The sequence below is a fragment of the Ceratotherium simum genome, chromosome 38 (genome assembly GCF_057802395.1).
Source record: "Ceratotherium simum simum isolate JZ-2026a chromosome 38, ASM5780239v1, whole genome shotgun sequence".
Taxonomy (NCBI): Eukaryota; Metazoa; Chordata; class Mammalia; order Perissodactyla; family Rhinocerotidae; genus Ceratotherium; species Ceratotherium simum.
Genome location: NC_141937.1, coordinates 7,047,117 through 7,069,569, shown reverse-complemented (window position 1 = coordinate 7,069,569; position 22,453 = coordinate 7,047,117). Strand labels below are relative to the sequence as shown.

General features: G+C 38.0%; 1 protein-coding gene across 1 annotated transcript in view; it reads right to left on the bottom strand.

The window, feature by feature from the left end:
* Window positions 1-22,453, bottom strand: part of PRKN (parkin RBR E3 ubiquitin protein ligase) — a 1,259,401-nt gene that overhangs the window by 591,115 nt on the left and 645,833 nt on the right. The window contains exon 6 of the mRNA XM_014795395.2: window positions 6,535-6,650. Within this exon, the coding sequence (XP_014650881.2) occupies window positions 6,535-6,650 (116 nt within the window). The remainder of the gene's footprint in view (window positions 1-6,534; window positions 6,651-22,453) is intronic.

Here is a 22,453-nt window from a genome sequence, read left to right as displayed (position 1 = left end):
AGATGCTCTACATCCTATGTCAGCAGGGAAATGCAAATTAAAGCAACAATGAGATACCCCTACACACCTATTAGAATGGCCCAAATCCAGAACACTAGCAACACCAAAAGCTGGTGAGGGTGTGGAGCAACAGGAACTCTCATTCACTGCTGGTGGGAATGCACAATGGTACACCCACTTTAGAATACAATTCAGTCGTTTCTTACAAAACTAAACACTCTTCCGGTATAATCCAGCAATCACTTTCCTTGCTATTTACCCAAAGGAGTTGAAAACTTACGTCCATACAAAAACCTGCACATCAATGTTTATAGCAGCTTTACTCATAGTTGCCAAAACTTCGAAGCAACCAGGATATCCTTCAGTAGGTGAATGGATAAATAAACCAGGGGGTACATCCAGACAATGGAATATTATTCAGTGCTAAAAAGAAATGAGCTATCAAGCCATGAAAAGACATGGAGGAATCTTAAATACATAATATTAAGTGAAAGAAGCCCATCTGAAAAGGCTACATACTGTATGATTTTAACTATATGACATTCTGGAAAGGGCAAACCTATGGAGACAATAAAAAGATCAGTGGTTTCCAGGAGTGGAGGGTAGAGCACAAAGAATTTTTAAGGCAACGAAAATATTCTGTATGATATTATACTGATGGATATGTCATTATACATTTGTCCAAACTTATAGAATGTACGGCACCAACGTATTGCTGTAAAAAATAATATCTTTAAAATTCTTACCCTGCATTAGTATGATGAGGAATACACAGAAAAAATATTTATAGATAAATTAACACTATCTTCCAGTTTTAACCATTATGGAGTTAATTACTTCTAATTTGACTAATGATGTATGATTAGTGCACATACAAAAATAAAATAAACATAAAATATAGATATCCAAAATTTTATTTTCAAGTATGTAATTAATAATGACTTTTGCTTTACCTCCAGGAACATACAATATTTCAAAATCAAAACCAAAGAAATATATTTAAACATAAACTCACAAGTCAGTAAACCTTATATTAATAAAGGACACACTGATATCACGTATTGTGAATAAGGAAGTAATTGCAGAGGCCAGATCTGTTTTCTAGATTCTTCCTAAAGCTTTCATACTGAGAAAGTGTTTCATTCTTCTCTCACAATAGAAAATGCAAATAAGTAAGAAATGCTCAAACTCTCTAATAACAATTTAAAAAACCAAATATTAATTACAAAAATAATTTCCTTTAGCAAATGGGCAATGACTAAAAATATGAATATAATGCTGGAAAAGATGCAGGAAGGAGCCCTCTCAAAGACAAGCAATCACAATTTAAAATGGTGCAATGCTTCTGGAAATAAATTTGGCCACTGTGCATCAAAAACCTTAAACATGTCAATTACCACTGACCCTTTATTCCAACTTCTATAACTGTGTTCTTAGATTCAAAGCATGTAATCAATGATTTCTGTAAAAGGATGTGGATTTTAGTCTTACTTAATTTAATAATTGTATTTTTAAAAATTAGAAATAACCCAAATCACCAGCAATAGGGAAATGATTAAACAAAGTCGAGTATTCCCATATGATGGAATCTAAGGTACCTATTAAAAATAAAGATTGTTTTCACAGAATATTTCAGGGCAGGGAATATTTATCATGATGCCACGTTAAATGGAAAAAGCCAGATACAAAACTATAATATACAACGTGATTACATATAGTGTGCACACACACACGTACACCATACGTACATGTAAATATTCAGGCATACTCAAGATAACTGGAAAGAGTTAAACTCAAACCTCACTAACTGTGAGGGTAAAGTTTTCTAACATTTTTTGTATTTTATTGTGAGTGAATTATTTTTAAAATAAAAAATAAAGCATTAGCAGGAACCCCACCCCCCCACAACAATCAGCCAAGTACAATGTAGAGTATTGAGGTGTACTAATGTAGACTTTTATAACATCCCTATGCATGAATCCATCAACATAAAAAGAAAGGATCCTTTTCTCTATCCTATATATAGGGCATTCCTCTGCTGCCTTATAAGAGAAAGAACCTTATTCAATCAAGTGGTTGGTTATACACATGCACTTAAATCTAACTGAATATAGTACTTTCTATTTATAAAATTCCCCAAAAGTAATAATAGGAAAAATTTTATTGCAACTGACAATATTATTTTTCCAGCAATTATCTCCCTGCATATCTGGGAGGTGGCTCATTTCCTGCCAAAGATGTTGTGAGTAATAAAGGTGACAGCTTAGCAGCAGGAAACACAGAGGGTGATGCTCATAGTAAGACAATATGATCAACACTACATGTTTTAATGCCATCTTTGTCAACTTTCATGGAAGGTTTTAAAACACTAGCTGGTGTTTGCTGGGCTAGCATTCTGACTTAGAGAAAAATGTTAGCTGGGCTGCATTCTGACTTACAGAAAAATGTTTTGAATTTCTCCTTTGAAAAACTGAAAAGTGATTTTAATGACCTCTTGCTTTCAGAGCAGTTGAGCCCTTATTTTTAGCACTTTCCAATTCCTTTCCTGAAATACCAGAAGAATCAGCTGTTCTTCTGTATGTTGAAGGCATACAGAATCATTCTGTATCATTCACCTCGCCAAGGGAGGCTGAAATGCCGCATTTTAGGCAATATCGTGGGGTTCCCTGCCACAATATGCAGCAAAAGGAAAACATCTCATTTTTATTCCTTCCTGGAAACAAGTTTGTTCAACAGATCTTGTTAAGGTTTTCCGTCTTCTATTAGTCAATATTTTTATTTAAATTTATTAAGAATAGAAGTACCATGTTAGGAGTATTAATACCCACTAATCGTGAAATCACAGAGTTTAAAGCAACTTTAAAAGGCCATCTATGGGAATTTTTTCCTTATTCTGTCCAGCTTGCTAAAGCATCATTCAGAGACCTGGCAGTGTGTCAGAATTACCTGTGGAACTTGTTAAAAATAGAGGAGCTGGGTTTGGCATGGGGCTGGTTCATCTCTATTTTTAATAAGCTTCTCATCTGATTCTGTTTACAACCAACTTGGAGGTCCACTACACCAAGTTTCCATAGGATCTGATATATTAAAAGAACACTATAGAACTAAAACTGGGATAAGGTAATTTTCTTTTTTTAATTTTTTGTTTATTGCAGTAACATTGGTTTATGACATTGTAAAAATTTCAGGTGTACATCATTGTACTTCTATTTCTGCATAGATTACATCATGTTCACCACCAAAATACTAATTACAACCCATCACCACACACATGTACCGAATTATCCCTTTCACCCTCCTCCCTCCCCCCTTCCCCTCTGGTAACCACCAATCCAATCTCTGTCCCTATGTGTTTGTTTATTGTTGTTATTATCTACTACTTAATGAAGGAAATCATACAGTATTTGACCTTCTCCCTCTGACTTATTTCACTTTGCATTATACCCTCAATGTCCATCCATGTTGTCACAAATGGCTGGATTTCATCGTTTCTTATGGCTGAGTAGTATTCCATTGTGTATATATACCACAGCTTCTTTATCCATTCGTCCCTTGATGGGCACTTAGGTTGCTTCCAAGTCTTGGCTATTGTGAATAATGCTGCAATGAACACAGGGGTGCATGTACCTTTACAAATTGGGGTTTTCCTTTACAAATTGGTGTTTTCAAGTTCTTTGGATAAATACCCAACAGTGGAATAGCTGGATCATATGGTAGTTCTATCCTTGATTTTTTGAGGAATCTCCATACTGTTTTCCATAGTGGCTGCACCAGTTTGCACTCCCACCAGCAGTGTATGAGAGTTCCCTTCTCTCCACATCCTCTCCAACACATGTTGTTTCCTGTCTTGTTAATTATAGCCATTCTGACAGGCGTGAGGTGATATCTCATTGTAGTTTTGATTTGCATTTCCCTGATAGTGATTTTGAACATTTTTTCATGTGTCTGTTGGCCATCTGTATATCTTCTTTGGAGAAATGTCTGTTCAGGTCTTTTGCCCATTTTTTAATTGGGTTGGTAGTTTTTTTGTTGTTGAGATGCATGAGTTCTTTATATATTTTGGAGATTAAGCCCTTATCAGATGTATGGTTTGCAAATATCTTCTCCCAATTGTTAGGTTGTCTTTTCGTTTTGTTGATGGTTTCCTTTGCTGTGCAGGAGCTTTTTAGTTTGATGTAGTCCCATTTGTTTATTTTTTCTATTGTTTCTCTTGCCTGGTCAGACGTGGTGTTTGAAAAGATGTTGCTAAGACCGATGTCGAAGAGTGTACTGCCTATGTTTTCTTCTAGAAATTTCACAGTTTCAGGTCTTACATTCAAGTCTTTAATCCATTTGGAGTTAATTTTTGTGTATGGTGTAAGGTAAGGGTCTACTTTCATTTTTTTGCATATGGCTATCCAGTTTTCCCAACACCATTTGTTGAAGAGACTTTCTTTTCCCCATTGTATGTTCTTGGCTCCTTTGTCAAAGATTAGCTGTCCATAGATGTGTGGGTTTATTTCTGGGCTTTCGATTCTATTCCATTGATCTGTGTGTCTGTTTTTGTGCCAGTACCATACTGTTTTGGTTACTATAGCTTTGTAGTATATTTTGAAATCAGGGAGTGTGATACCTCCAGCTTTGTTCTTTTTTCTCAGGATTCCTTTAGCTATTCGGGGTCTTTTGTTGTTCCATATAAATTTTAGGATTCTTTGTTCTATTTCTGTGAAAAATGTTGAAACTTTGATAGGGATTACATTGAATCTATAGATGGCTTTAGGAAGTATGGATATCTTAACTCTGTTAATTCTTCCAATCCAAGAGCACGGAATATCTTTCCATTTCTTTGTGTCTTTTTCAATTTCTTTCAGCAATGTTTTATAGTTTTCGGTGTACAGATCTTTCACCTCTTTGGTTAAGTTTATTCCTAGGTATTTTATTCTTTTTGTTGCAATTGTAAATGGGATGGTATTCTTAATTTCTCTTTCTGCTACTTCGTTGTTAGTGTACAGAAATGCAACTGATTTTTGTATGTTGATTTCCCATTTGGCTGGTAGGAGTCAGAAGTTTCATTTCCTCCATTAAATGTGACCCCTCAGGCAAACTACTTTCATTCAGTTTCTTAGTTTCTTTATTAAGTAAGGTGGTGATGATTCCTCTGTTACATCTCTACCCTAGAGGCTCTCTGTAGTGTAAAACTCTTGTTGCCTTCCCACTATCTAGTCCCACTTCTGGTGGCAACACTTCAGTTCCCCCAGTTTCCCTGGAGAAGTAACTACCTCTCTCCCACTGAAGGTGGGCTTGGTTGGAATGTCAATCAAGGTGCTCTGATGCCCCCTGGCTGACCAGTTGGCCCAAGACCCAATTTTGTCCAACCAGATTTTCTCTCCCAGGAAAATAAATCTTGAGGCAAGTGAAGCAGAGACTGAAAATAGATGAAGTCGATTCATCTGGTATGGGTGACCCAAAAAGTCTGTCTGTTAGTTCCTGCTCCCTGAGCGATCCTGATTCCTATGCTTTCTGAAACCTGGTTTGTCAGCTTTTCCTTGGGATCTATGAACAACCTCATAGCCTTCTAATAAATTCTTTCTTTTGCTTGTGAAAAAATAAATAAATAAATAAATAAAAAATAAAAAAAATAATAAAAGGCCATCTAGTATAGCTCCAAAGGCTACAGAAAGACAACACTTAAATGACTAGGGCATATAGCTGTATTTGCTTAAAAGTCTGGAACAAATAATATTCTGATTTTATTCATTCATTCATTCTGACATTTCTCTAAAAGTTCTTCCTCATATCAGGACTAAGACCCCTCTATTGCAATGGGCCCTTCTAGCTAACCTCAGAGAATATGTAATAATGCTAATTTCTTTTACTCTGTTCATTTGAGTAGCGTGGAGTCAGGACTTCTACTCTCAACCATCTTCTCTGCAGATGAAATACGCGTAGTGTCCTTGGCTCCCAAACTATATTCCTGATCTAGACATTTCCCCTTTTTTCTCACAGAGCATCTCCACATTTTCTTTCTTTCATTGTATTCACTGAGATTTGAAATAACCAGGTCCAAACTTGCTCCCTGCTTTTATTTTGGGGGTATGAATGTATGTGAAGCGCCAATATAAATACAGACATATTTGTGGAAGAATTAAAGTGTATGGAAAAATTTTTTAAATAAAAGGTTATAGGCCATATATTCCAAGATAAATGGTGTTCATAAATTGTTATTGCATTCCGAACATTAGCATCATGTTTTAATTTATTTTAGAACTCTCTGATATCAATATATATGTTTATATTTTAATTATCAACCAAGATGACACCGTCTTTAGATATACGTTGTCTCACTTATACCATAGGATCCTACCTGAGTACTGACTAAACTGAAGGTTTGGCATTTTAAATAGCTTCATCACATTAACATATACTCAAATTGGGTGGACAGTACCAAACTACAGCAGACACTCCTTAGGAAAGAGAAATCACTGAGGAAGGCTTACGTGGGAGCATACTACTGGAAAGCAGGAGGTTGAGAGTAACAAGTTTCCAGATCCTTACCTGATGTCTGTACATGTTATGCAGGTGATGTCTCGACTATTTGTCGTGATCAGGTTCAAAGCTACTGATGTTTCCTTGTCAGTGGTCGGGTGTGCTCCACATTTAAAGAAAAATTCCTGAAAGAATGAGAAATACAATCACAAACATGGAATCTGGCTGGTTATTTCCCCCTCTCTAGACATTTCCACAGTAAACTATCTCTTCAGGCAAGAGAAGAAATCTATCATTAGGTATGAGTTATAAATAAGTCAGAATCAAATCTTTTCAGGGAAACTAATGCCCTTGTGTCGAACTAGTCAACAATTCCCTTTTTGACAGGTCCTCGCATCTGTGCTAGTCGTTCCTTCTTTGGCTCTTCCAGCCACGGACCGGGGGAAACACTCTGTGCCCCTGGTTTAGCAATGCCCCTTGGTGTTAAGCGAGTTTAGTGGAATAACACAATGTGGATGTAGAAGGAAGCCTGAAACAGTATCTCACAAATGAGGAAAGGGAGGCGCTGAGCCATGAAATGATTTGTCCAAAGTCAAACAATCAGAGGCGAAGCCAGGACGTAACCCAGGCTTCCTAAGAGAAACCCAGTGCTTTTCCTATAGTGTCCCTACACAGTTGGCCGGTTAGCAGCAAGGATGTGGAGCAGAGGAAGGAGCCGAGGGATCCCTCCTATAAATAAGCACGCAAGCACACACAGACTCACAGAGGAGTAGAGGGTGGCTCTCCTCAGCCTAATTCAGAGCCTCTTTCTCTTTCTCTTCAGCATCCCAGAATTCCCTGGGAGATGTGGTCCCCACCCCCCACGCCAGGCAGCTGGGAATGTTCTAAAGCTGTACCTCTCTCCTCCTTAGATCGTTTTCCCAGCCTTGTTCTGCACACACGCCTTTATTTTAGCTTTTCACATAAGTCACATTCTTTTGATTGATAATATTTTCCCTTCTCAATCAAAATCTTTTTATTTTTCTTCATTCCTTCCTTCTGTTATTTCTGTATTTGTTCACACACCCTTTCTACCCTTCATACACCAAGGTGTTTGGCCAGGAATTGCTCTGCTTCTTGCCAAATAGTCTCTACCCCTTCCATGATAATAACACCCACGAAGCCAAATTTTCTGCGACTGCAAAAATTCTATACAAATATATCCCCGGATGACAGAAGAACACTTGCACACGACACTTACTCCTTTACTTGTGAGCAACAACTTGGGATGTGCAAAGTATTTTCCCTTTAAACACTAGACCTGGTGTCAACAAACTTTTATTAAAGCACCAGATAGTCATCGGCTTTGCTGGCCATGTGGTCTTTGTCATACTTCTCAACTCTGCATCGTAGGCTAAAAGCAGCCACGGACAATATGTAAATGAAAGGATGTGGCTGTGTCCTAACAAAACTTTATTTATAAAAACGTGGCAAATTGAATTTTGCCCACAGGCCATATATCATCCACCCCTACACTAGACTCTGAGATATTTGTGGAATGTCTCATTCATATTTGTATCGTAACAGTGCCTGGCAGAGGTTATGCATTAGATATATTTTCTTAAATGAAAAATCAATAGATTTATTTAATAAATGCTACTAGGGTCCCTTTATACATTTGACAGCACCACCCTTAATTTGTTCTTTCCCTACTTGTAACCAAACTAACCTCATTCTCCTCTGACCTGAGACACAGTGAGCAACTCCTGTGGGTCTCAAACTTCAGTGTGCATCAGAATCAACTGGCAGGGGGTTGCTTGTTAAACTAGACATTGCTGGACCCCACACCAGAGTTTCTAATCTGATGAGGGGCCAAGGGTTTGCATTTCTAACACGTTGCCAGGTGATGCTGTTACTATGGCTCTGGGGACCACACTTTTGAGAACCACTGAGTTATTCTAATATTACAGTAAAGGGAGTAAACTCAACTTATTCTTCAGAAGATGACAGTTATACCAGACCTCACTTATCGCATCTAAAAATAAGGCCATATCTCAGGTAAAATGTGTTACTCTCCAAAAATCTGGAGTGTGCCACTGTACAGAGAAGTATCCCAAAGCCAGGTGTTTGGAACCTAGGTTGTTCTTAACTACAAGTGTCTTACCAATCCCAGATGGTACAGCTGCTAGTTAGATAGGACCTATCCTACCTCGGGCAAGTGGCATAGTAGTTGACCCACGTCCCTGCAGTTCTCAGCCCCAAAGTTAAGAGTGTGCAAATAGTCTTGCTATAATAGATGGGATGTGCAGTGTATCTGATGGGAGCCCGTTCAGGTACATCTATGGAGTCCTGCCCATGAGCCCAGGTCTTTCCCTAGAGCAGCATGGAAATCATACTGATTGTTTTTGTTTGTTTGTTTGTTTGTTTGTTTTAACATGGAATGTTACCCTGTTCACTCAATCTTTTGAAATTTTACAAATCCTTCAAAGGCCAGTTCAAGGGTATTGAGAAAAAGATTTAAAGCAATTCGTGACCACCAAAACAAAAAGTTTGGAGGACATGACTGACCCTTACAAAATACCTTGAGCTAGCTGCGACTGCTTTTTGCAGACATGAAAAAAATTCTCACTCATAACACAAAGTAATTCCTCCAAAACAGCTGAGTTAGCTGGACTATTGAGAAGGTATTTCATATACAGATAAATAGATAGTATTTATATTTTTTCTTAGCTTGCAGAAAGCTACTGGTAGATGCCCAGCTAACAAATCACAAAATGCTCTAACACCAGATAAAATTCAGCCATATCAAAGTCAAAATCCTATTTATTGGAGGTGGTGTATGTTTACAGATAATAGTATAAAGTTACAGATATTTGAAAAATTCCGGTAATTTGCATGGTGTGATCAAATTAAAATACAAATTACCAACTCTGTATATTAAATACGTATGTCTCATCAATGAATTTCAGTGCTTCCTCCACTAATTTTTATGAATGGAGGTTCTTCTATAGTATTAGAGTAATTGGCAAGAATGGTGGAGGATCCGAGATTTCACCCAGCTTGCAAGCTAACAGGTTAGTCTGCCACAGTCTCATGGATGCTGGCAGAAGACAAAAGACCCTTGGATCAGAGAAAAGGACTGCATGACTCCAAGCCCAGGCAGGAAAAAGTAGGGACATCATGATTACGTCAGTCTCTCTACACCTCAACTCCCACAGGGATGAATGGATCAACGAAGCTAGATGTTACACATGCAGTGGTTCTGCATCACAGCTCAGGACCCTGAGCTTCGGGAACCCAGAGCTTCCATAAGGAACTGTCAGAAAACCTTCCTTTTGTCCTGAAGGGAGACACTGTCTTTATTATACTGGATAACAAGGAGATCTGCTCTACACCTTCCTTGAAAAGACCACCGGGAACAAAAGAGTCGTGAGCACCTCCCTCCCAAGATATGCAGAGACGTGAGGGAACCTCGGAGAACTGCCTGTCAATAGTAACATCACCTTTTCTTACAGACTAATCACGAGCGTGATCTGGTCGTGTCCTGTCCTATAGAATCAGGGGGCTACCATTTTCAAAGTCATTCTGATATTTCCAGTCTGCATTCAAAACACACAAACAATAAAGCAACACAAAACAGAAGTGAGCAGAATCTTTTTTAAAAATTCTACCTTTGGTATCTCAGCTTGCTCATAAAGGGCTGTCATCTCACAGACAGCTACGTGACTCTTTTGGAGTAACTGTCTGTGAATTCTGCCTTTCTGTGTTTTGTTTCTCTTGATTGTGCTGATTAAAAAAATCAAGGATGCCAAAGCCAGAAAAGTCTTCCCGCTAGAGTCCACGCAGCAGGGTCAGAAAGCTGACACCACCATGAGATCTGGTCACCAGGGGCATGACACCATCTGATCCCCACAGGGGCCCAGGGAACACCTCAAGCTGGGCCTAGTGACAGCAGTTATGTCCCAGGGCCAGGCTGCCCGAGGTGGCATTCCAATGGATTGGGGTTTGACCAACAAAGTTACTTCAACGTCACTAGGGAAACAGTCCTGCGTGGGTACAGCAGGGAAAGATTCTCGTTCATTAGGGGGGCCATATGTCAATCCTTATTCACTAGGGAGGTCAGGATCCTTAAGTGTGGTAAATAAAGAGTTTCAAAGGGGCCCACCCTGCCTTTTACACATCCAGCTCACAGATAAATCAGCTACCAAAACCCAAAATAAAACAAAACAAAAAAAATCAAGTCCTGTTAAATTGAATGAATTCCTCCACCTACCCAGGAGCTGTAGTTCCCACTGGCTGGCTCATTTCATTTGGATCCATATACTCAATTATGAGAAGCCATAAGTAGCTATGGAGCTAAAATCTATGACAGTAATTGGCCTGTTTTTTTCCTCCTTTTTTAAGATAGTTTACACTATCTTAAAAAAAAAAAAAAAAAAAAAACTATCCCAGAATAAGATGTTAAAAAATGTGCTTGGCTTCACAATGTGACTCTGTTAAATGTTACAGAAATGTTTTCCACCTTATTAGTACTAAATAGGAAATCCAAAATCCAACAGAGTTGTATTCTGTAAGTTCTTAGAAATGTACTCACATTTTCACCATTTCTGTGCACAAGACTATGATTCTTTCCTTCTGCTCTCACTGAGTTGTTATATTTTATCATAACTCACCCATCCTTTCATTTCAGATCGTAGAGGCCTGACCTTCTAACTGAATCAGAACCCATAAAAATCGAAAGTATACCAAGAAAAAGACCTGTGAGCATTTCAATGCAACTGCTGGTGGCATTCCTGGAAACCACCTCTTCCTCCGAGCTCCACTATGCCACTCGACTCATAACTCATTATCAGTGTCTCTCACAAAGGGGCAACAATAACAAGTATGGAAACAAATAAATAAACCAGCAAAATCTGAAAATTAGATTAATACCAAGAACCCAATTGTATAAAAACTTATAAGATCAGGAGCTTATTAGCAAACTCCAAACACAAATTGATGTGTACCAAACTACTACAAAAATAGCCTGCAACTAACATTTGGAAAGCCCCACTTGTTCCAACCACAATTCAGTTTCACACCTGAAAAAATAGCAGTGAGACCTGACGTCTCCTTTGCTCATGAACCTTCTAACAGCTTTTATTGAATTTCCCAAAGTTAACAATTTTTACAGGTATTGCTTAACAATTAAAAAATTGTGTCTATCTTTATGAAGAGTTAAATTCCATGTTAGTCTCCAAATCCTTCTTAGTTAATATCGCCCAAAGGAAACATACTTTCTCTTGAAACAATGAAAAAATTTTCACTAGAAGGTTGCAGTGGGGTCTATGGTTTGTACTAAGCAAGTAATTGACTGGTTATTTGCATAGGTCAGGGTCAAGTCAGGGAAACAGGGCCATATCCCGTAGTTTAGCTGAGTGAATTTAAACTGGGGTCTAGCTGCAAAGGTGGTGGAAGCCCAGAAGAGCTAAACAGGGACAGGATGCCACGTGAGATCAGCAACATTAGGGGCTCCAACTACCTGGAGTTGGAGGATGGTGGGAGGAGGTGGCAATACCACCGCTCAGCAGCTGGGCTGTCTGGTGGGAGCTGGGAGGATGAATGAGATGCAGCCGCTGCCAGAGACGCCTCCCAAAGAGAAGGGGAGAAATACCCTGGCTTCTGCTTTCTCTCTGCCCTCTAATCTCCCACCAGTGCTCCCCTGGGCAAAGCCAGCCTGGAGCAAGGAGAGGGAGCTCTTGAGCTGGTGTTTGCCCTGGCCAGCCTGACATGCCAAGCAGAGAGGGGCAGGGCAGGTAGATCTGAAAGCAGCCACCAGGTGACTGGTGCACCATCAGGAGGTGCACCATCAGGAGGCAAAGCCAGTTTGTAAAGGCAAATTTCTTCAACTTTCACTCCTTGTTAGTGGTGACATTCTCATTAGCCTCCATAAAAGATAAAAAGATATAATCAGATATGGTTCTATAAAATGTACTAACTAAAGATACATAAATATTTACACTATGTGTTGAGTTTAAGCCTAAATAAACCTGTCCAAAGATTATCCACCCAAACTTGCAAATTAGATCAACTGAGAACACAGGGTCATTTTCTCTATTTATAAGATAAACCAGTAATAAGCATCTTATTATATCAAAGAGGTCCTCACAGTTACCAAGTTACCACAGACAACCTGTCACTTAGAATCAATCTAAATGTCTCTTTCAGACCTAAAAATTCTGTCAGTAGCTAACAACAAACAATACCCCCAGCTCCTCTCTCCTCAGACTCTGCAGGCTCTCATAGTTCCTTATTTGGTTAGATGCAGATTCTTTTGTAAGAAGCAACTGTTAGTTTTAAGTCTTATTATCCATTTAGAAGTTTCATTATTAATGTTAATAATAGTTTCAATTTTCTCTAAGCTAAAACATGGCAAATAAAGCATAATTACCACACTCTCTGCCTGGTACAGAAGTAAAGCCTATAAAAGAGGCATGCCAAAAATTTATCTTGTGAGGCTATTACTGGTCCTCAGCCCTCATGCTGAAGTGTTAGACTCATTTTGTGTTATATAAATCCAGGATGTAATTACATCAATTTGGATACAAGATAACTATGCAACCTGCTAGACTGTATAATACTTGTAGACTTTGCGAATTTAACAATGCCAGGTGTAAAATTAGGTTACAACTAGATAAATAAAACTGAAAAAAGTTAACGAGTCTGTTATCATGTTTAATAACAAGTTTGTTTTCTCTTAATGAGGTGTTAACAAAGCCTCTAGAGGATGTGCAAAGTTTATCAGAAAAAAGAAAATCAATATACTCCCCCCAAAAATCAAAAAACCCATGTTAGATCTTTGCTGAAAAGGTCAGTTGTTGCTCGTCCACACAACTACCACTGCCCAGCCTTGAAGAAGACTACCCACCTCCTCCAAATAAATACAGTATTTAAGAAATTTTATCTTATTACCAAAGTTAGAAGTATAAACCAGGTCTGTTCCTAGGCCAACGTACAATAGGTAATAAAAATAAAAATAAAATTCCAAAAGCCAAAGGTTCTGAAAACACAAAGTTTTTTTTTCTCTAAATTTGATATTAAATTTCATTTATGGCAAAACCTGACATGAACTGTTATCACATTATTCCTAGTCTATATTTACCCAATTTAGTATAACTATTCATATTTTTCACTGCAAAATTACTGTTTTTAAAAAATGATAGGGTGTAGGCACTCCCAGAGATATTTCCGAATTACAATGTATGAATTGCATAATCTTTCTAAAATTGAAAAATTTCTAAATTAAAAAAACTTCTGAACCCCCAGGTAGTAGCTAAGCGACTACCATTCTGAAACATAAAATTGTCTTACATTCTTACTAATCCAGCAGGATGATCTTTGAAGCAATGTAGTCTTTTATGTTAATCACTACGATGGCACTTTTAGTTCAGTCCAAATGAATAGTTTTCGTCAACTTGAAATATGTATATAAATAAATCCATGTATACTTCTTACATTTCCCTTCAATGCCACATATAAACAATTAAAAATATTTAATGGTACATGCCTCCAAGAAGTCTAACTTCAAAACGAAAGCTACAAATATAACAATGCTTACCTTCCCCTTCTACATCTGGATTGTAAATTCCTCAATGTGCCTGAGCAGAAGTTTAATTTGTTGTTAACACCACTCAGTCATAATTTATGATTTGTTATTCTAAGAATAAAAGGGGGGATTGTTAGGGAAGACATTTCAAATGATTCCTGAAGAGTAAAAGAAAACGTTTGGGGTCATTACTGACCCTTATAAAATGCATGAGTTTATATAGATGGCTTTGTTCAGACAAGAAGAAAAAATCCTACAACAACAGAAAACCAAACTCATAGATTTAGAGAAGAGATGGGTGGTTGCCAAAGGCAAGGTGGGGTGAGGGGTCGGTGAAATGGGTAAAGGTGGTCAAGGTACAAACTGCCGTTTATAAAATAAATAAAACAAAACAAAACAAAACAACACAAGGCAATCCTCATCTCTAGCTCTAGGCAATTGCTCAGACATGATCTGATCACTGTACCTCTCTTTCTCCTCCTGAGCCCAGGATGAACAAGTGGCTCTGACTTAGTCAGAATACAACATTCCCCACCTGCGACCACAGTGAGAGACCTGTCTAAGAATCAAGCCAGCGCTTAGGAGGGAACAGGGACAAGAGATGGAGAGAGACAGCCCCAGTGACAGCATTTGTGCCCTCAATCCAGCTATGCCTGCTTTCCTCCACTTACATTGTTTATTACATCCACCTCAAGTAATAACTGTGCTTCCAGTGATTTTTTTGTCCCCAATATTCACTTATTAAAAGAAAAGCATGACATTTTCTCCTTGCTCAACCTCGACCAGAGGCTAGGGATACAAAGGTGCACAAAATCCCTGAAAGAGTCCATAAGCCTGGAGACACTTAAACAAACATTTGCACGAAATAAAAACAAAGTAAATACCTTACAGACATCTGAGCACTGAGTTGTGAGGATACAAGAATGATGAGTAGCTTATGAGAGAACGAGAAGGCTTTGCTTTCTAAGGGGTATTTGAACCGGGATTTAAAAGGTAAGAGTTCGCCAGGTGAAGAATTTAGAGAAGCGTGTGCAGGAACAAAGGGGAGCAAGAACTTGTGCTGGGGGTCCAGAATCCCTGGAGTTTGGGGCTCTTGTGTAGCGGGATAATGAAGAATCTGTGACTCTCTGTGCACATAAATATTAAGCCCATCCCATCACACTCAGTGCTTTCATAGCCTGGAAATGGGCTCGTTTCTGACTCTCCACTGCCAATCTTCCATCAAAAAAAGGACTGAAATGTGCCAGCAAAGAATACGCACGATGATTCTTTCTTTGTCACCAAATTTGGAAGGTCATCTTTTCAAAATGCTTTTTGATTGTTTCACTTAGCAGTGCATATAAACTTACAAGACGAATTTCCACATTATCTTTCAGACTGGAGAACAAGGCTTTTTTTTTCTTTAGCACCTTGGAGAAAGCATTCACTCGAAGGATTGTGCCCCAGATGATATATCACTGGGGAATTTTTAGAGCAAATGTTTTGACTATGGTTGTTAATATTTCTTAGCTCGTGCTTAATTATCTTGCTCTTAGCGTTCATTAAAGGTCCTTGACTCCAACCTTTCTGGAACCTTGGGACAGTTGTCAAAGTTGGATTTTACTCCATCGGGTATGGGCTCCCTGAGGTGAGCTGAGAGCCCCCAATGGCCAGAGGTGCAGCTCTTCCTAACATCTAACTTATTCTCAGGAATTACTGGCCATTTTGGGAGAATCTGGTTAAAGATTTGCACACACTACAGCAGTCATTCTTCTTTCTCAAAGTCTTACATTTAATTGACTGGTTAATCGCTCCTGTGTGGTCCTAGCTTTCCCTTGATTTCTATCACCATTCCAGCAAAGTTTGAGGATGTAACTTCCCTCCAATTGCAATATAATAGCTGCTACTTATGTGATGTCATCAGCTCATATAGTTGAGCATATCTTCTCTTCCAATTTTGCAGCCTACCCAGACTATAAAAGACAATATTCATCATGTAACTCTCTATTTCCTTTGGAAGCTAAAGATTTCAGACTCTCTCATAATGTGTCAGCTTGAAGGAACACAACAGCATCCACAGCATTTGCTAGTTTCATGTTTAGGCAAAGCTTGCCAGCTTCTGTTCTCAGATAAACAAAATAAGACATTAAAATATTTTGTTGTTAACACAGAGTGTTTCTTTTTTGTAATCTCTCAACACCGAGTCTCTGTTCAATTACATGATTTGACCTCCAGGAGAGGGTACATAAACAAATATCTGTTAGCTGGTAATAATTTGCAAGAAACTGAGGAGACAGGTCATAATTTTGAAAAGCGTACAATGACTCACCATCCCTGGATGAGTTACTGTGTCCCCAGCATTTTCTAGGCAATCTCTACAAGTTGGCAGTTAGTTTGTGTTTATTTCTAAATGAGCAAAAAACTTATTCTAATCAACACTGTAAAAGAACTGTTTAATCATATCATTTTCCTGGTTACTTATCCTCCAGATCAAGCACACTGGCCCTAAGCAAGGCCTTGAAGCCTTTCCAACCTCACCTGTCTCACTATCCTTCCTTCCTCTCTGCCCCTCCCAGTCCTGCCACAAAGACCCTTTTTGTGTTGCCCTGAGAGTGCCCGCACTCTCTCTATTGCCTTTGATTCCTTGCACACGATCCCCCTACATGGAGTGTCCACATCCTCACACCTTCACCACTCATTTTGCCTTTCAAATCCCCAGTGTCCTTCCTGCTGGCCTCAGCTTACATGTCACCAGCCCCTGAAGCCTTTCTGATTCCCTGGGACTGGGTGAGAGGTGTTTGCATGTTACCCCTTGTTTCTATCTTGCTCTGTCTTAGCACCCTTAAAGCCCTTGCTCTGTGGTACTGACAGCACCTGCTTATCTATGGGACTCACCAGAGGGCAAAAGACTTGAGGGCATTTCAGGGCACGGGGCCTGGTACCCAGCGGGTGTACAAGTGGTTGAAAGAATGAACCCTTCCAATGTATTACAAGAGCAAAAAAGGAAAGTTCAAAAGCACTCTCTCGGGCATGGGGACACACTCTAGGGAAATAGATTGATAGGAAATTCTTAATCATAGCCCTTTGTATTCCTGGGAATTGAGCGTTGTTTCCTCTCTCTTTGGTTAGTCCACACCTTCCTCTTAAATTTCATTGCTGTTGTACTTCCTGTTGCTGAATCTACTGTGCTGTTTATTTGGAAAACAGCCTCCACTCCCTGGATCAAGTGGTGGCAGAATGATGCTGTCACTTTTCTCTCGCAGCCAGAGGCTGAGAAATGCAGCAACCACGACTTCCAAGTGTCCCGTCTGGGCATGGAAAGTGCAAGAGAAACATACCATTAGGTAGCAATAATTCACAAAATGATAATGTAACTTGGTTTTGGCTACCAGCAAAGAGAAATATTGAACGATTAAAAAATTCCTAGCTTTAAAACATTTTAAATGACTTTAGATTTGGAATCTAAACATTTTTCCCTCAAAAGTCCTTGTTTCTTTGGCAAGTAGAATTTAAAGCTTCTTTTTATTTCTGTTTTCTTTATTGCGGGCAGCACAAGCAACCATAAACACTCCACTTAAGACAAAAATGGGCAAAGGCAAGTGCTTTATATACTTTAATCATTTCTTGCATTTTCTACATTTATTTTATTTCCTCATTAGAAAAGGAAGAAAATAAAGTATAATTTGTCAATTCACCTATGAACTGTACACAGTCAGGAAAACTAAGATGAATAAAACTAGGAAACAAATGTTACACAGAGTGTTTCTTTTTTTCTTGAGACAATTTTTTTTACAGCAGTTTTAGGTTCACAGCAAAATTGAGGGGAGGGGACAGAGATTTCCCATATACTTCCTGCCCCGACATATGCACAGTCTGCCCCATTATCAACATCCCTCATCAGAATGGTACATTTGTTACAAGTGATGGACCTACATCAACACATCATAATCACCCTAGTCCATACTTTATATTAGGGTTTACTCTTGGTATTGTACATTCTACGGGTTTGGACAATGTATAATGACATGTATCCATCATGATAGTATCATACAGATTTTCACTACCCTAAAAATTCCCTATGCTCCACCAATTCATCCCTTCCCATCCCTCAATGCCTGGCAACCACTGAGCTTTTTATTGTCTCCACAGTTTTGTCTTCTCTAGAATGTCATATAATTGAAATCATACAGTATGTAGGCTTCTCAAATTGGCTTCTTTCACTTTGTAATATGCATTTAAGTTTCCTCCATGTCTTTTAATGGCTTGATAGGTTATTTCTCTTTAGCACTGGATAATATTCCAGTATCTGGATATCTTACAGTTTATTTATCCATTCGCCTACTGAAGGACATTTTGGTTGCTCCAAATTTTGGCAATTATGAATGAAGCTGCTATAAAGATCGAAGGGCAGGTTTTCATGTGGACATAAGTTTTAATCTCCTTTGGGTAAATACCAAGGAGCGTGATTGATGGATTATACAGGAAGAGTGTTTAGTTTTGTAAGAAACCGCTGAACTGTCTTCCAAAGTGGCTGTACCATTTTGCATTCCCACCAGCAATGAATAAGAGTTCCTCTTGCTCCACACCCTCGTCAGCATTTGCTGTTGCCAGTGTTCCAGGTTTTGGCCACTCTAATAGGTCTGTAGTGGTATTTCATTGTTGCTTTAATTTACATTTCCCTGATGACATATGAGGTAGAGCATCTTTTCATATGCTTATTTGCTGCTTGTATATCTTCTTGATGAGGTATCTATTTAGGTCGTTGGCCCATTTTTGTTTTCTTATTGTATAAATTCTTTGTGTATTTTGGATATACTTGGTATATTTTGGATAACAGTCCCTTATCAGATGTGCTTTTTGTAAATATTTTCTCCCAGTCCATGGCTTGTATGCTCATAATCTTGACATTATCTTCTGCAGAGCAAAAGTTTTTATTTATTTATTTATTTTTTGGTGAGGAAGATTCACTCTGAGCTAACCTCCATTGCCAATCTTCCTCTTTTTTTTCTTGAGGAAGATTATCCCTGAGCTAACACCTGAGCCAATATTCATCTGTTTTGTGTATGGGTCACTGCCACAGCATGGCTTGACAAGTTGTGTAGGTCCACACCCGGGACCCGAACCCACAAACCTGGGCTGCCAAAGCAGAGCATGCCAGACTTAACCACTACACCATGGGGCTGGCCCCAAAAGTTTTTATTTTTAATGAAGTCCAGGTTGTCAATTAGTTCTTTTATGGATTGTGCCTTTGATGTTGTATCTAAAAAGTCTTGCCATCCCCAAGGTCATCTAGGTTTTCTCCTATGTTATCTTCTAGGAGTTTTATAGTTTTATGTTTTACATATAGGTCTATGATCCATTTTGAATTAATTTTTGTGAAAGGTGTAAGGTCTCTGTCTAGATTCACTCTTTTGCATGTGGATGCCCAGCTGTTCCAGTACCATTTGTTGAAAAGACTATCTTTGCTCCATTGGTATTGCCTTTGCTCTTTTGTCAGAGACCAGTTGATTATATTTACTGGGTCTTTTGCTGGGATCTCTATCCTGTTCCATTGATCTATTTGTTCATTTCTTGGCCAATACTGCACTATCCTGACTACTCTAGCTTTATAGTAAGTCCTTAAGTCGAGTAGTATCCCTATTACTTTGTTTTTTTCTTCAATATTGCATTGGCTATTCAGGGTCTTTTGACTCTTCATCTAAACTTTAGAACCAGTTTGTCAATATCCATAAAATAACTTGCTGGGACTTTGATTGCATCATATGTACAGACCAAGTTGGGAAGAACTGACATCTTGACAATATTGAGTCTTCCTATCCATGAACATGGAAAATCTCTCCATTTACTTAGTACTTTGATTTCATTTATCAGAGTTTTGCAGTTTTCCTCATTTAGGTCTGGTACGTGTTTTAATAGATTTTTATCTATGTATTTCCTTTTGGGGGCACCAATGTAAATGGTATTGGATTTTTAATTTCAAATTCCACTTGTTCATTGTCGGTATACAGGAAAGTGATTGGCTTTTATATATTAACCTTGTATCCTGCAACCTTGCTAAAATTGCTTATTAGTTCCAGGGGTTCTTTTCTCTATTTTTTCAGATTTTCATCATAGCTTATCATGTCTTCTCTGAACAAAGACAATTTTATTTCTTCCTTCTCAATCTATACACCTTTATTTCCTTTTCTTGCTTTATTGCATTGGCAAGATTTTCCAGTATGATGGTGAGAGGGGACCTCCTTGCCTTGTATCTAATCTTGGCAGGAAAGCTTCTAGTTTCTCGACATTATGATGCTGAGTATTTTTTTCCCTGCCTATCTAACCAATTACAAACAGAAGGAAAAAAACCCAACCAGCCATTGTATTTATGCAATACGTACAGATGGGCACATGCATTTATGTTTTATAAATATATATGTATATTTCCTAGTGACTGGTTAATGTGAGAGTCAAACAGATTAATACCGTATCTATCCTTTAGAGTAAGTTAAAGAATAAGGGAGAAACATGAAGCCTTTTGAGTCATGAGATTGCCACTAAACTAACATATTTATCCATCTATCTCAATATTTTTGAGAAATGTCTGCTGTGTCAGAGAGACAAAGATGAAGGACAGTCTCATCCCCGAGACTATATAGTATTGCAGAAAATAGACATGTAAAAACAAACAAGGAAACAAACAAAATAAGGGATTATGAGGAAATAATAGCATGAACAGCTCTCCCTCTTAACCAGGCTTATCATTATAAAAATTAAAACATTCTCAGATATGATGTCTGTGTATGATTTGTTTGTGAGGGGAAAGTCTCCTGGGCAGCTATATGCCACTGCCAGGAGGGACGAGGCATGGGACATCACTCCCCATCAGTCCTGGGATGTGCAGAGAGAGACTCCTGGTGATTGCTATTAGCTGTGGAAGACGCCAATTATGCCTGTGGGAAGAATTTATTTTTTTAATCTAAAGAAAATTCTTAAGGAAATAGAACTAGAAAACAATAAAGTGTCTCAATCAGGTTTAGATGTAATTTGAGAACATAACTTAAGCATTTCAAAATTCAATTAAAAAACAACAACAAAAAAGAAATGCATACTGCTCTAAGAACACAGGCAGAGAAAACCTATTGATAAAATTGAAATCATGAGTGAAAAGATCAGAGCCATGAATGTGAGAGTGAGGACGCTCAATATGTAAATCATAAACCGAGAGAGGAAGAATCGAAGAAATAACATAAAAGATCTTCTGTGAACTAAAGCATAGACATTTGCAAGCTACCCAAATAAATCCAAATCACAGAATAAGAGACAACGACATCCTACTTCACATGAAGAAAGTAGCATATATTTAATTTGAAAGGCCAATAAAGCTATCGGAAAAGTAATACCATATATCAATTTACTCATGAATAATGATGCAAAAGTTCAAAATAAACTTTCGACAAATTAAATCCAGCATTATACTAAAATACAAATATACCTTGAACATTTGTTTGTTAATTTAACAAATATTTATTGAGCATTGTCTCTGTGCCAGATATTATTCTAGGTGCCAAGGATACAGTGATAAACAAAGCAGTCACAGTGCACACATTCTAGGATGAAGGAAAGAGAATAAACAAACAAATGAATATGTGATATATTTCTAGGCAGTGGTGACTGCAATAAGAAAGTAAGGTAGGAACAAGGCATTTCAAAGTGCAAGGATGCCTCAACCGAACAAATTCATCAATTTAATTCATGCTATCCAAAACTTAAAGAAGACGTGATTTTGGCAACGGCAACCCCAAATCACTTGATCCAATTTAGATGCCATTGCTAATCAAATCCTATATAAAATAAAAAGAAAATTCAGCTACATTAAACATGATACACAAAAGTCAGCTACCATAAATTTGATAAAGTCATCTGTCAAAAAAATAATAATAATCAGGCACTAAATGAAAATGCTCACTGCTTATAGTATTATCCATGGCTGAATAAGAAAACAGAACACATATCATCAATGTTAAAAAAAAAAACGACAAATTTATCTTTATTTCCAGATGACATGATGGCATACATTAAAAACCCAAGAGACTCAATTAAAAGTTATAAAAATTAATGAGAAAATTTTGTTAAGTAGCTGGATACAAAGTATATTGTAAAAAAATTAATTGACTTTCTTCATATTAGCAAAATCCAGTTAGAAATGGAAATAGAAAAAAATCTCTTTCCTAATATTGACAAAAGCTATAAAATACCGATGTATTTATTCAAGAAAGGCAAAGGACCTATTATAAGTATTTAAAAACAAAGACGAGTAAATGAAGAGGCAAAGTGTGCTGAGGGTAAGGGGTTATTGTCATTTAAATACCACTCCTAGAATTTCTATATAATTTCGTTGCAAGTCACATTGGAATCCCAGGTGGAATTTTGGTGGGTGAGAGAGGGATATTGGACACAAAGATT